Source organism: Lottia gigantea, assembly GCF_000327385.1.
Source record: "Lottia gigantea unplaced genomic scaffold LOTGIsca_48, whole genome shotgun sequence".
Classification (NCBI taxonomy): Eukaryota; Metazoa; Mollusca; class Gastropoda; family Lottiidae; genus Lottia; species Lottia gigantea.
In genome coordinates this window covers 2,109,705-2,126,461 of record NW_008709663.1, presented here as the reverse complement: position 1 = coordinate 2,126,461, position 16,757 = coordinate 2,109,705, and the positions used below count along the sequence as shown (strand labels likewise).

The window sequence follows — 16,757 nt, the reverse complement described above, 5'->3', positions numbered from 1 at the left end:
AAGGTTAAATTAAAGATTTATTCGAACTGCCAGAATCTTGGAAATCTGAAGATGTTAATCCGCCCTGTCTGGAATCAATAAAAACTTCAAAGTAGGAGATTATCACGTGGAACTGTAACTTAACTCTGGCTTAATTAAAGCCCGATCAATGGCTGACAGATATTTCAACAAATTCTCTATCAAATACTGAAACATTATTGATTCTATAGAATACACATATCAATATTAATTTAGAAGGGATATTGTTTTGGTAAATATTTGGAATAGATAAAGAAATGTAAGAGGGAAGGGGGGTGATATCGATCAATGGCTGAAAGACACTCTACTAAATGCAGTAAAATACCGAAATAAGATTTCAATATATATTTGGGAGATACAATATCTCGGTAAATTTTGGGCAAGGTGGAATAAAGAAAGGGGTGAGAGTGATGGGGAATGATCTCGACCAATGGCTGAAAGACACTCTACCAAATTCAATTAAATACAGAAATGTTATTAATTCTATGAAAGATCCAGATTTCAATATTTATTAAAGAGATGTTATATTGGTTTAATTTAGGGCAGGAGGGATATAGAAGGTGGAAGTTAATGTTTCAAAGTTAAACAATCGTTGGCCAGAATAAGATTATATTAAGTCTATGAAAGATGTGATTATCAATACAAGTATTTATTTAGTAAGGATATTGTTCTGGAAAGCTGAAAAAAAAGTAGAATTCTGGTCAAAATTTTCAAGAATTAAGCATTAGAAAGAATATACCTGAATTACAGAGCGAACTGCAGCATATCCTTGTCAGTTTTCTTTATTTGATTTTGACTCATGCACTCTGACGTTTGCGCTCTGTTGATTGAAAATATATTTTCATACGTATGGAAATTGTAACAAACTTCCTCTGACGTCCGCGCTGTAAATAATATTTTAAATAATTCATGACGTTAAAATCTTAAAATGATAATTAGGGTCAAATGTATATGAAATATTTAGAAAATCATAGTCATTGAAGAAAAAGAAAGTCTTTAAATAATAAAAAAAAATGAATCTTTGACAAGGCTACAAATTCAATACGTTATCATTTTATAAGTTTATATTCATTTTTTTATTCAGAAAACATTAAATTTGACATTTGAAGTATTGATATTTTAATTGACAAGTTATTACCAGTTTTTTACTTCCGGTGCTTCTTCTTTTGTTATCAACATGCTCTATCATCTTCTATCTGTCTTCTATCTGTCTCCTATCAGTCGTCTATCTATATATCATCTTCTATCTGTCTCCTATCAGTCGTCTATCTATATATCATCTTCTATCTGTCTCCTATCAGTCGTCTATCTATAATCATCTTCTATCTGTCTCCTATCAGTCGTCTATCTATATATCATCTTCTATCTGTCTCCTATCAGTCGTCTATCTATCAGTCTTTTATATATTTCAGTCATTAACATTTCTTAAGTTTTGGCGTTTTTAAGAAACATTAGATGATGGCTTTGGGTGGGAGGCTGGCTTGGTTTGGCCTCCTCCTTTCACCCATTCCATCCCCCCCCCCCCCCCTCATACTCCAGACGTCACTGAATTTCATTTCTTCTTCCATCTTCTGACTGTTCACAACAGGCATCTTTAATGTTCGATTGATTTTAATCTGTTTTTGAAAGTTAGGAACAACTACCATGGCCATCGATCGATATTTGTTTATTATGTTTCGTTCATTATTAATCGATTGAGATGATTTAACTTTTGTTTCTTCGTTTCAATATTTTATCTTTTGTTAAATGTTTCACTTGAAAGACAGCAGATTAACAAGTGGACCTACTTACGAGTTTCCTTAAACATAAATAATAAAAACAACCTATGTATAGTGTAAAATATTAACAATGGTTTTATATAACTATTATACAGAACGTGAATGAATCATGTTTGTTGGGTTGTGGTCTCGGCCATCTGAGAGTTTCCAACGATTTTCTTTGACTAGGGATATTTCCTAATTCGTTGATAACGGAATGAAATATATTTATTTAAATTATTCATACTAAAACTAAACCGTCTCCAATCAAGAATTTAAACGGAGCAAGAACATTAGTGTGATCTCGTCTCTTTAAACTGATCTGACATTTAGTTATTGTCAACAAGATTAGAAACTGGCTCGATTCCTGGTTAAGTTGATATTCAAAATTGTAAGTTAATTGTGTAGTAGGATTTGTATCGGATTCCAGCGGCTCAACTTCTAACATCAAACTACGTTTAAACGACATTGAATATCTTGTTCCTTCTTCAACAAATATCCGCTCTCTTTCTATCAAAGTCACAAAAAACAGGAAGAGCCTTGCGTTAGAAAAATAGCTCTGTGTGGCGCTTGTGATGAACATGCGTCTTAATGATAAAGGTGTGTGTGGCTCTAATCAGGCAGTGCTTACTCTTCCGGGTCGCTTTCTATCAAAGTCACAAAAAACAGGTAGAACCATCGGTTTTAAAGATAACTGTATCTGGCGCTTGCCACTCAGAAATTGTTTACTCTTGGGACCACTTGCTGGCTAGCCCTAACCGAACCTCTTTTTACGAAGATCTATCGGTTACAATGTGTCGCTGACAGGCAGGGTCACTAGTCACTTGCTGCCAAGCTTTAACCGGATCTCTTTTTATGAGTTAGTTCGACAAAAAGAAAAGTGAAGAGCCATCAGTTATAATAATTGCTTGTTAGGCAGGCATTTCTTACCCTTCCAGAGCACCTGCTCAGAACGGATTTCCTTCCAACTTGTCCTTGTTTAAACCGTTTAGCATTAATCTTCCCCAGATTAAACTTGTCCATTTACAGCTGTTCCTGTCATATGATACTAATCTCAAGTTTACAAATCGTTCAGCAAAAGATTTCACAATCTAAGATCTTCAATGATTTCTCATGAGAATTCTAACCATTAATAATGACGATAGAAAATTCTAAATCAGAGAGTTTTACTGCTATGAACTTTCTTTATTATAATTCAATCTGACATTAAGATAATTTCACTGTTTTCCATTTATTGGATCAAAGTTAAAAAATAACCAACGAAATGTGTCTATTGGGGATTGAGCTATAAAAAGAGAAAATGGATGAATTATTGCCAAGTCTTATTCTGAGGAAACCAGCAGAGGATTTGAAAAGAGAGTGCACCTGCCATTTTATCACTGTAACTCCGGCGTCTCGTGATGGGTCTTCTATTTATTAAATTATCTTATATTTTGTTATATTTTATTCACAGAATTTAAATAATGCCATTTTCAAAAATATCTGTCACTTGCTGCAACTTGTTGTCCGGTAAAAGAAGGGAAGTGAAGGGGCTGATCTGTATCCACGATATATTCTCACTGAAATCACTCCTGTATGATCAAACATCAAAAGAATGTATGTTGTATGAATATGGACATAAGAATGAATGAAGTTTGGTTTCTCGGTTCAGATGAATGCAGTTTTAAATGAGAATGAATAATGAATGAATGAATGAATGAATGAATGAATGAATGAATGAATGAATGAATGAATGAATGAATGAATGAATGAATGAATGAATGAATGAATGAATTTTCAGTATGAATGAATGAACAATGTACATAGAAATGTGTAAATAATCAACGAGAATTCTTATGTAAAAATCACAAAGTTGTAATTATGCAGATTTGAAGGAGAATATAGGTTAGGGTTTGTTTTATCGACTTTACAACATTTTATGCACGAATTTTTGCCTTTTTCACTTTTAAATTGTGATTAGTTTTTTTTCACGAATAAAGATTAATACTAATTTTGAAAATTTGGATTTTGTCTTTTTTATTGTCTATTTGCAGGTTTCAGTCAGACGTCTGTGGTTTATACTAATTTAACATAAAGAAGGCGTTTCATGACACAAAATCTGCTGATTTATAAGGATCTTTGCTTTAGTGACGTCATAAAGCGCATAATTTAATGGAATAACAAGAACCACGTCTGATTAAAATAAAAATAGTACAAATTGATGCTATCAGTGTCCCCGATATCGTACAATCTATAGAAAACCTCTTTACAATTCCTTTGAATAAGATCACATTCTCAATCTATAACGGGACATTTGTTGTCATTTGATATTATTTTAGAACATGAAGGACACCAGCCAGTCTGATGGTTTGATAAGAATGACACCTAAGTTGAAAGATTGACACTAGGGATGTCTAACTTACAGAATATTCTCACGATATCACTTGGAAAATTCTTCTTCACATTACATGTTTATATGCATTTTACTTTTAAAATGTCATGAATGAAAATAGACCTGACATATCTTTCTTATATCTAGAAAAAGGCCGAAACACCTGCCTCTATTCCAGCCTCTGGTAGATATTTTGAAAGTTGTCGGCAGGTGTAGACTAATTGTTAAAATATTTATCAGAGTTTGGAATGGAGACAGATATTTCAGACTAATCTGGAAGTCGCAGGTGGAAACATGGTTCCTGAAGGATGCCTTCTTTCTCTTCGGTCTTAGATTCCTGGAACTAATAGAATACGGTGACAACTATCTCTGATAAAAATAACTTCAACATGTCAACTTCCACTCTCGTCTTCTAGTTATTCTAAGTATATATCCAGCCTATTTGATAGGTTTAAGTGTACATTAAAGGGACAGCTGTGGGTCATTTTGGGGGTTGATTTTAGTCTTGAATATACAGTAGAAACTGTATTAAGAGACCACTCAAGAGAATAATGGAAAACGGTCTATCAATGGAAAAAAATGAAATGAATGGTGTTTTACGTCCTACTTTTTGCACCTTGTGGGCTAATGAAGACGGGCAACACCATGCAGGGTGTCATGGGGGAAATTTGGCCAGGTTTATTGTCCCATCCGAACGACTAGACGCTTTTTCCATGTCAGCCCCTCTTACTTGCATCACTGACAGGTGGTCTCTTAGAAGAGAATAGGGTCAGAATAAACACCACAACTATTTTGTTATGGCAGTCACTTTTTAGATTTAGATTGATTAATTAATAATTGTATTAATCTTTCGGAGATTAGCAAGTTGCCAATAAACTATAATCCCTTTGTATGTAAATAATCTTCAGAAGTACTAGAAATGTACGAAAATCTCATAATTCCTTAAAAAAAAAAAAACACTTCATACTAGAAATTTTACTTTCTATTTCTATATTTCACAGAGTATCTTAAATTAACGAGTCGTCATTTTAACTTTCAAACACAGATAATTTTGTACACTCTTGGATTTGAAGGCTCAATTTCGACGGTGGGCTGTCAACACTATAACTGATTGGCATGGCTAAAAAATTTCCCGTTTCTGAGACTAAGTATGATTGGTCAATATAATGGTGCATCTATCCCTTTAAACTAACGTCTCTCTCAGAAGTTTCCTACATTTCGGACTGAGATTGCCCTGTAGCAAATAAAAGGCGAAGAAGCGAGGAAAAGGGCGAATTCCTCGCTTTCTCAATTTTTTCCTCACCTTTCTCGCCCTTTTCCTCGCCCTTTTCCTCGCTTTCTCGTGGGCGAGAAGTCGAGTTTCCTCACGTTCTCGTGGGCGAGAAGTCGAGAGTAGATATGGCCGCTGCTGGCTTCCATAAAATTCATATTCTCAAATGATTATTTTTACATTCTGTGGCATTTCATCAACACAAATGAAAATAATCTAAGACCATTGATGGTGCTGTAGAGTTGATATTTAAATTCACATAAAAATAATTGGAAGATTCTGTGACTATTGTTAGCGGAGTTGGAGAAAAGCGAGGCATTGAGAATGATAATAATTATGACGTGTGGTTGTTTAGATAACTATTCCTAGGAAATCATACAACAAAATTAATATATTTTAGATGGACGATAATTAACTGTAGTCTTTAATTTAACCACAGACAGCTAGGTTGTCTCCCTTTAAAAGACTTTTAACAATACATGAACAATTCAAGACTTCTGCTGAAATTGGCGGAATAGCATCAACAGTTGTGAAGATCTGGACCCCCTACTACCCACCTAGTAGGTCTACATACCAAAAACATTATTAGCTATGTGAACTCTCGAAAGGGATGCCAAGTTGTCAAACCTAAATACCAATTAAACATTATTATCTATGTGAACTCTCTGAATGATATGCTGAATTGACAAACCTAAATACCACCCAAAACATTATTATCTATGTGGATTTAAATAACAATCTGTAAAAGCAAGACAATTCCGTTAATCAAGCTCTCGTCCAAAGCATCTAAAATTCAAATCTGTTTGATATTGTAGCACAAGTCCAGTCTATACATGATGTATCCAAAACAACTAGGAATCAACTTTTAAAATTCAAATCTTTATTTTTACAGTTATAGGCATGCGACAATTCACTTCAGACATCACTAACGTGACTTGTATCGTCTGCAGACGACCAGTTTTATTTGTCAATAAACAAATTATCTCGTAGATTATCGTAAAATCACGTTAAACCACGTTCACTTTCTGACTGACGCGGATAGTTGAACTTGAAGCACAGCGCTATGGATGGTTTGATATGCCATCTTAACTCACTGTCTTTAATCAAAATGAAAGTTTTGACTGCCTCTTTTATGTACCTTAAATTGTTGAAAATCAGCTTCGTATGACTTTCCAATAAAAAGAACGGGCCTAGTCATTTTTATGGTTTGTTTTGTAAATCTGAACACACGGATGGAAATCGTGATATTGCATGGGTACGGAAGAACTCTCTCGTGTGAAAAAGTGTCAGTATGAGTGGTTAGAATTAACCGATTCTTTCATCCATAAGGAGAGTGTCGTGGTTTCAAAGAGCCGAAATATAACATCAGAAGAAGGCAAGAAGGTGAAATATAACAAACCCAATGCTTCTGAAGTCTTAAGGCCAAAGAAAAAAAACTCTCATCTCATTTTTTTCGGTGAACATCGAGAGCGACACCAGACTTAGTTATTTTAACAATTTAAACAAGAATTTAGTCTCGTTCTGACTAAGTATCTCTTTCTAACGAACTATTGTTCTTTTTAAAACAAACTCTGAATAAATAATTGTAGAAAATCGCGAGAGGAGGAAAGTTTTAAGTAGAAAATCTGGTTTGTATGAAAAAAAAAAATCAAAAATCCGCCATTTTTTCTCATAAATATCATATCAGATTACACTCTACTTCCGGTTTAAATTTAAAATTAATCCACCAAAATATATTTTTTACCCGCGATCTTTTATGATGTTTCGAAATATTGTCCCATCTCAGGTGTATCTAATGTCTTACGAGTCCTGGGCGATTCCAGAGATAGGTATTCAATAATAAACAGATGGATACAACTATATAAAATCCTTATCAGAACAGTTGGGTGGGAAATATATATTAATTTCCAATCTTAGGAATAAAGATCTATAAGAATAGAAAACAAAACCGTTGAATATGTGCGGGCATTGCAATATTTTGCACTGAAAAATAAATTAAGCCAAATATTCCACTCCAAAAAATGTTACCTAAAATAGCCTTTATCATCCAGTCCCTCTTTTGTCCATGTAAACTAAGATTAAAGATGTCCTCGTGGGTAGACAGGAATAGTCTGGGCGTTAGAGACTAACTAAAAAATCTTCCGAGTGTCTCTTTAACATAAACATATGTAGAAAACGTGAGGAATGTATTACATTATAAGACAATGTGACAAAAAACGAAGAATTATTTCGACACGGCCTGATCATTGTAAAGAAGTGTGGTTGTACCATCTCGAGATACAAACATCAACAAATAAACTTATTTACAACTTAAAATTCAACTTGTACAGTTTACTGGTGATGTTTTGGGTTCTCTGGTTTTTGTAAGAAGTAGACATCTGGATGTAAAGTAGTTAGGGTGGTTGAAAGGTAACAAGTTACTATTTAACAGAGTTAAAACAGTGATCAGTGTTTATATTATACAGATATTAGTAATACTTTTAACGTATAGATGAAGAAGATTATCAGAATATAATATTTTAAAACTAATTCTTTAACTCGTGGAGTATGACAGGAAAGGATTATACCCCTCGAGAATTAGATCTCGATGAAACTAAGCAGCAAATAATCTTTCAGATTTGATCTAGGAGCAAACAGGGAACAGTGGAATAAAATCGGAATCGAAAACTGTGAAAAATGATGTTCTTATTATAAACAGAATTAATCAACTTGGTCACAGTGGTGAAATCAAGTTTTGATTCTGATTAAATAAATTATTATAATGTGGTGAACTTAACCTATAGATAAGTGACCAATTTGAAAATAAAATCAAGTTTCAGTCTTGCTTTGTTTTGAGTGATCTTGAGTAGTTTGGAATCACAATCATTGATAGTGCCAGTAACAGCAAGAAAACAGCAGGAATAAAAACTTCTTCACTAAGCCTCACTGAACAAGTCTTTGTAATCGAGTATCTGTTGTCAATTAGAATCTGAGATTTGGTGTCCGGTGTTTCAAGTTCTCTAATCTATGTTAGAGGTGAGGAAAATAGTTTCAATTTGGATAAAATGGAATTCATGTTACTTATATATCTATCAGGTAAGATTGTTTATTTGTTTATTTGATCGTTTCTATCATTTCATTTCATTTCGTTCCATCGTACGAACCTTGACTAAGATCTAAGATCTACCTCATTAATGGGTCATTCTGTGAAATATAACCATCTAACCCTGAACAAATTCATACAGAAGGTTTCTCAACGGAATCTGGAAGCATTTCGTCTGTTAAATATCATACTAAAAGTCTACCTGAATCGCTAATGTTATTTAACAGACACAATGCTACCAGAAATCTTCTCTGTCAATTTGTCCAGTGTACATTTTGTAATGAGGTTTGTTCTGTTCCCAACCTAGATTTTTTTTTATCCCTGGGGTGTGGGACTAGGGTGTTACGGGTGTGGCCAAATGATGTAGGAGAAGAATTTATTTTGAAATGAGAGAGAACCTCACATCATCACATGCTGGAAATGTGGATGAAACAAATTTTTGGGGTGTGAAAGGTCCAGGTGAATGCTCCAGGGGTGTGAAGGCTGAAAAAGGTTGGAGACCACCGATCTAAGATGAAAGGCTATATAACACTATAATATATAATATATTATACTATACTAGGTCAGAGTTAGTCCTGTAAATAACCTCTTTGTTAGTTTTAAAGTTTAAAATTGTCTCTTATTGTTTGAAATAACAAACATGAAGTGAAATAGTTGTAGGTCTATTAAAGAGGGTTTCATTATTTGTTATGAATTTATTATGGATATGTGAGACAAATTGGTATTTTTCCAAGTCATTAGAACACCTCTATTTTCTATTCATATAAGTATTAGCATTTTCATTTTCAAAAATGAAAATAAGGGAATCCATCTTTAAGTATGTACATTGTTGTTACATTTCTAAAAGCTATTTGGACAGATGTCAGTTGGTCTACTCCAGCTGAGAATTGTGAAAATATCCATCAGAGGCTGGTATAGAGGCAGATGTTTGGGACTAGGTGTTTTGAGATGAAGGCAGTAATTATCGAAACAGAGACACTTATAATGAATGAAGATCCACTAATATAAGTACTGTGGAAGATCATACGAAACGAAGTATGATTTCATATGATGTGGAGGAGGATATCGCTAGTATAGTCTACTCACCCTTCCGAATCACATCATGACAGGTTTTGTCCAGAGGGGAGTCATGGGGATATGAAGAATGATGACTAAAGCTGAGGAAAGACGAGGTACAGTGCGGACACGATTCGTTTCTTCTATTTTCTACTCTATCGATAATTCCGCACCGTACACCGTACCGTCTATTCCCACCCCAGTATCACTAGACTTTCACAAACCGACTGAGATTAGCACCCACGGTCACTATTTGTTTGACGTAACCAAGCAAATGACGTCATTTAAAGATTCCAGAGCTCTGATTGACTGTGTTAACATCAACTCTCAAGACTTTGTTCTTCAATGAACATTGGGATAAGGAACACAGCTTTTCTCACGTGGACATAAAACTTGAATTCGACAAACGGTAATAAAATGATTTATAATTGCTTAAGCGATGAAAGCGGTAAATTGTTCAATGCACATGTAAGCGTCAGAATATTACCCAATAACTCTACAGATGTGGACTATATTTAGGTCGCAATATTACTATCACTAAACAAATCACTCCTTAATACCGGAAGTAAAGAGTCCTTCCACCCCACCCCACCCAAGAAGACACAAAAAAATCACAATTCATTACCGAGACAGATTCGGCTTTACGGAAACTGTCGAGAATTACCGAACCTAAAATATATTCTATACAAGTCACCACGAGACTAATCTGTAGTAAAACAAGCTAATATCAGTATTATTTTTTTTAGAATATAAGCCCCAGATTTATCATTAAACATAGTTTAAGTCCAACTTAACACATAAATACATGTTTTGGTAAATTTTAAACCCAAGTCCAATGTTTATTTCTAGGCTAAGCCAACAAAGTAAATTCTTAAATTTTATTTTAACTGAAAGAAGTTTGTAAGCTCGAGTTTTAATCTGTTTAAGGAACTAGAAGATGAATTTTGGTCAACTTCAAAGTCGAATAAATGTAGAAACAAACAGTTAAAGTTTAAGTTGAATTAGATTTTTAAAATCAGCGACCAAAAGCAACACTATAATTCATCGTCCTTTCAACTAGTCTGAAACTATTACAGATTTTTAACCTGTTTCACTTTAGTAGATAAACGCCACTCGTATGAAAAAGGTCTTTTTGGTTTGTTTAGATTCACCGACTAATGCGAAGCTGTTGAGAATCTAATACGTTTCTAGCTAGAAACCCTCGATCACCTTATGAAATCAAAATACGAAATAAATGATTTTAACCCAAAATTGACTGAAAGATCCGTGACATTGAACTTATGAGCTAATAAGATCGCCTCAGTAGCGTTTCAGTTATAATGGCCCCCACCTTCAAATTTTTTATTATCATAAAGAATGAATTGCCTATCATCTGTCATCCCCCAATAATTCATAGACACGCCATTGATTGGGCTATTCGATTAGTCTAGGGGGTAGCTTCTGAAAGTATTGAAGACCCTTGATACCCAATACATAATTTGAACCAGGAATTGAGAGACAGGTTAATGTCAGTAATTCGTACTAGTTACTTCTAAACATTAAATAAATACATAGTATTTATATTTAGACCATCTGACTTAATCTAGTGTGTTCACAAGGTTTTAAATTAGATTAACAGTCAAGTTAGAAACTAAACCCTACATTCTATAGACAACAAAGATGGACCGACGAGATATCGAACAGCAAGTATTTTTTAAATAAAAAGGCCTGTACCAACTTCAACTATGAGGCTCTTTACAGATTTCTAATTAGCTGGGTTTTCTTTCTTTTAAAAACGAAGAGAAACCCAAAATATACCTGGAACAATCCGGCCATTCATTCATTCATTCATTCATTCATTCATTCATTCATTCATTCATTCATTCATTCATTCATTCATTCATTCATTCATTCATTCATTCATTCATTCATTCATTTATTTCAGTAACGATCTACCTGTCGGGGGTATCTGGAGATATCCATTGTAATTTTGAGTTTGGTAAACTGTGTGAAGGCTGGTCTCAAGGAGTTGATGGAGCCGAGGACGATTTTGATTGGTTAATATGGAACGGTCATGACCCTTCCCAAGATTCCTCTTCAGTTCCGGGTTACACCATGGATTGTGAGTAAATGTTCTAGTTATTAATTAGTCCCTTCGGATTTGTTGGGTGGGGTTGGTGGCTCAACTACCATAGGGACTGGTTGGACCAAGTCCGCGGGCCCCCACCCTAGGGAGCCCCACACCAGAAATAGTATTAACTAGAGACCGAAAATCTTTAAATTAACAGGCATTGATGATTGAATTGACTTATGATTGAAGAGTCTCAAAATGCAGGAGCACATGCCACATATGTTAAAAAGAATTCCCTAGGGAGAGGTCCCAGCCCACGTATGTCCATCTAGTTAACTGGGTGAGGTCGAGTGGGTGTCGTTCTTTACAAACTTCAAACATTCTGACGGCAATAGAATTTTAACAAAATAAAGCGAAGTAGACTTGGCCCAATTATTCTTTTTCCGGGTTCCATCCTACCATTGTCTTCAGAAGAAAAGACTGTATCTGTTATAATAGCGATGTAGAGCGTTCGCACTCGCATATCCCTGATGTCAAACCGTGCTAGAATTAGTAGGTGTGAACGCTTCTTTCACAATTTCATGGTTTGTACTTTAAGATTTTGTATTGTTGATGATGAATGGAAAAGACAAACGAAGGTTGACATTTTTGGTCGATGACTGAAGGCGAGTTTTCATTTAGTCAGATTGTGAATGAGATAAGGCTACTTTCTCAGGGCGTTCACATGATTGTAATGCAAGACTCGGCATGTCCCGATGTGTTAACTGTAGGCCTATAACAATTAGAACGCAACAGGGCGTAACGTATCTGTTAGTTTCTAAGTGAAGATGATTCCCCCACACGTTGTTGATTAAAATCCACTGCATCTGTTTTGGGTTTTTTCCCTCCAAATAGACAAATATGTGATTGGATACAATGGAAAAAGTTTTCTATCATCATCATGTCAAAATATCATCGGGCAACCTGAAAATAGGTCAATCTCTGTTCTTTTCAGATACCCTGTCCAAAAATAAACAAGAGCGAGCCATGTTTGGAACACCAGTATTACAGCCAGTAGGTGGCGTGGTGAATGCAAGTTTCTGGTTCCGGTTAAATGGTAACGATGTCCGCCATCTTAATGTTTACGTCAGAGATCTGTCATTAGGGTCGGCTGCTAAAAAAATCTGGTCGGCAGACGGCTCTCAAGGCGAGGCTTGGCATTATGTAGATTTAGTTTTTGATGTCATGGGACCTTTCAGAGTGAGTGGGTATTTTTGATAAATCTAAATTTGAGTGGTCATTTCATCACCATTGTATTGTATGCTTCGTCGACGCTCTTCGAAACCAAATTGCACCCTCCATTTCATTTCTATAAAATTCTAGATATGGTTGTTATACTATCTTATCCCAAATATATTTAAGAATCCAAAACCTCCTTAGAATCAAAATTCCGATAGTTGTTCCTACATTAAGTCAGTCTACCCCCTATTTTTACCCCAGGCACTTTACTGGTATTCCTCGTGCATGTATTTGACAATTATCCCAAGTATATCCTGAACGCTGGTCGGCGGAAAGTGTTGAGGTCTTGTAAAAGTTTTGTTATTTTTGTTGTAGGTATTATTTGAGGCGACTATCTCGGGGTATGAATCTGATATTGGAGTAGATGATATTTACATTCAAAATGCAGGTAGGGGCAATGTCTTGTTAAATATATCCTGGTAAAGTTATGTCTTTTATATTGCCAAACAAAATGTACCTGAATTTACATTATAATAGGGGGCATAACTCTGTCCTTTGTATTTGTTTTGCCTTCTCTTGAAGATCGATATTATACTGAATGAATAACATCATATACTGGTGGTTCAAATTTAACTATATCAGCTGATCAAGCGAATATATGTAGGTATTCTTCGAGCGTCATCATCGATTTAATTTTGAAACTGATTGATTTATTTCAGATCGATTGCCGGATATCGATAATTTGTGGGGAAATAAAATCAATCCAGATTTACATGCGTCGATAGGTAAGTACGAGCTTGTATAGGATAAAATATCGTGTGATAAAGAGTTTTATCAAACAACTGTACTGTTTGATGCTATCAGTGTCCCTTTTACTGGTATGATTGAGAAAATCAAGAAATAAATTAGAATATTGCAAACCTCATTACAATTTTTGCGATTAAAAATAAGAAAGGTGCGAATTGATGCTATCAGTGTCCCTCATACTGCTATGATTGAGATAGCGACGTCATAAAACGTTTTAGTGAAAATCCAAGATCCAAAGACACAAATTAGAACAGAGCAAACATTTTTATACTTTTTTTAAGATTCTAAAACCAATAGCTATAATATTTCTTCAAATCTTCATTTCAGATATACCAACCCAGGCTCCTGTGATCCCGGTGAATGCTGGGACACTCGGTGGCGGAAGTAGTGACCATTCCTCGTGGATAGCAGAATATTTACCCATAATCCTCGCCGTTATAGGTGGCTCCATCTTTTGGATTGGAATTATCGTCATTATAAAATGTTACGTCAGAAAACGCAGACGGCGAAAAACGCGGGAAAGAAATTTGAATGTGTACAGACGTGAGGATACGACGTATTCCGTTAGTAGCCAATCAGATGACGAGATTTACACACTTCCGGTTCCGCCGGATATACCTGCCCACGAAACTATTACAATTTCCCGAGAAAACCAATTTTATGACACTAGGAATTTAAGATTTCCAAAATATGGCTTTAGTGATTATTCTTCAGCAATGGAATCAGATTTTAGGTGATTAAAAATATCAAAAGACAATCATACTCGATGTTTTAATCAGTTGTTCAACTAGATGACTGAGGGCCCGGGATTTAAGTGGGCTGGGGCCCCTCCCCTCCCCTCGGGAATTTGTTAAACATATGTTCTCCCGCATTTTTTCTGGAGTGGGGCCCCCTAGGGGTGGGGCTCGTGGACTTGGTTTAACCAGCCACCGTGTTAGTTGAACCACTGGTTTTAATAATGTAGTCTTCTGGTACCCAGAGTGGGTGTACTCGAGGGGGTTACACAACTTAAAGTGAACACCAATAGTCGATCTTATGCTCTTCTAAGAAAGGCCAATCAAACATGCATCGTCATATACCTTGCACCTGTATAGTGCCATTACTTTAGTGCCAGCAACAGGGCGTCAACGACTTCGGTCAAAATGTGTCAGGGAGAGATAACCCCATCACCTCCCTCTCTGAGCTCTTGACCTGGCTGAAACAAAAATACCCATGTGGGGTACCTAGAAATAACAAAGTTTTTCATGTGACTTGTAGAGTAGTTTCAAAATAACAAGTTTTTTCATGTGACTTGTAGGGTAGTTTCAAAATAACAAGGTTTTTCATGTGACTTGTAGAGTAGTTTCAAAATAACAAGGTTTTTCATGTGACTTGTAGAGTAGTTTCAAAATAACAAGTTTTTTCATGTGACTTGTAGAGTAGTTTCAAAATAACAAGGTTTTTCATGTGACTTGTAGAGTAGTTTCAAAATAACAAGGTTTTTCATGTGACTTGTAGAGTAGTTTCAAAATAACAAGGTTTTTCATGTGACTTGTAGAGTAGTTTCAAAATAACAAGGTTGTTCATGTGACTTGTAAAGTAGTTTCAAAATAACAAAGTTTTTCATGTGACTTGTAGAGTAGTTTCAAAATAACAAGGTTTTTCATGCGACTTGTAGAGTAGTTTCAAAATAACAAGGTTTTTCATGTAACTTGTAGAGTAGTTTCAAAATAACAAGGTTTTTCATGTAACTTGTAAAGTAGTTTCAAAATAACAAAGTTTTTCATGTGACTTGTAGGGTAGTTCCAAAATAACAAGGTTTTTCATGTGACTTGTAGAGTAGTTTCAAAATAACAAGGTTTTTCATTTGACTTGTAGAGTAGTTTCAAAATAACAAGGTTTTTCATGTGACTTGTAGAGTAGTTTCAAAATAACAAAGTTTTTCATGTGACTTGTAGAGTAGTTTCAAAATAACAAAAGTTTTTCAAGTGACTTGTAGGGTAGTTTCAAAATAATAAAGTTTTTCATATGACTTGTAAAGTAGTTTCAAAATAACAAGGTTTTTCATGTGACTTGTAGAGTAGTTTCAAAATAACAAAGTTTTTCATGTGACTTGTAGAGTAGTTTCAAAATAACAAGGTTTTTTCATGTGACTTGTAGTGTAGTTTCAAAATAACAAGGTTTTTTCATGTGACTTGTAGGGTAGTTTCAAAATAACAAGGTTTTTCATGTGACTTGTAGGGTAGTTTCAAAACAACAAGGTTTTTCATGTGACTTGTAGGGTAGTTTCAAAATAACAAAGTTTTTCATGTGACTTGTAGAGTAGTTTCAAAATAACAAGGTTTTTCATTTGACTTGTAGAGTAGTTTCAAAATAACAAGGTTTTTCATATGACTTGTAGGGTAGTTTCAAAATAACAAGGTTTTTCATGTGACTTGTAGAGTAGTTTCAAAATAACAAGGTTTTTCATGTGACTTGTAGGGTAGTTTCAAAATAACAAGGTTTTTCATGTGACTTGTAGAGTAGTTTCAAAATAACAAGGTTTTTCATGTGACTTGTAGAGTAGTTTCAAAATAACAAGGTTTTTCATGTGACTTGTAGAGTAGTTTCAAAATAACAAGGTTTTTCATGTGACTTGTAGAGTAGTTTCAAAATAACAAAGTTTTTCATGTGACTTGTAGAGTAGTTTCAAAACAACAAGGTTTTTCATGTGACTTTTAGAGTAGTTTCAAAATAACAAAGTTTTTCATGTGACTTGTAGGGTAGTTTCAAAATAACAAGGTTTTTCATGTGACTTGTAGGGTAGTTTCAAAATAACAAGGTTTTTCATGTAACTTGTGGAGTAGTTTCACAATAACAAGTGACAGTGATTCTCCTTTCTCCCGTTGAATACAAATCCAACTGAAACTGACAACAATGTTGGTTTTCTCTTAAGGTCAAATAATCCTGGCGCCCCCTAGAAAATGGTTTGTATCCCTCCACTTCATATCTAACAATTCAGAAATGCGATTTTATTTTTTTAAAGTTTTGTCCCACAAAATGACAGGGCACCGAACAAATTCTATTTTTCATGAATTTTTTTGTGGATAAAACTTTCAGATGCTCAGTTTTAGGTTCTTGTCTTTGCACTTCCACAGAGCTGCCGCTTT

At 34.8% G+C, this 16,757-nt stretch overlaps 1 protein-coding gene across 1 annotated transcript; it reads left to right on the top strand.

Moving 5' to 3' along the window:
* Window positions 1-9,645: 9,645 nt before the first annotated feature.
* Window positions 9,646-14,366, top strand: LOTGIDRAFT_164987 (hypothetical protein; the record flags this gene model as incomplete). The annotated part of the gene is made up of 6 exons (XM_009061488.1): window positions 9,646-9,670; window positions 11,479-11,655; window positions 12,599-12,843; window positions 13,198-13,270; window positions 13,542-13,607; window positions 13,957-14,366. 6 exons carry the CDS (start codon window positions 9,646-9,648, stop codon window positions 14,364-14,366), a joined length of 996 nt encoding a protein of 331 aa, XP_009059736.1.
* Window positions 14,367-16,757: the final 2,391 nt, after the last annotated feature.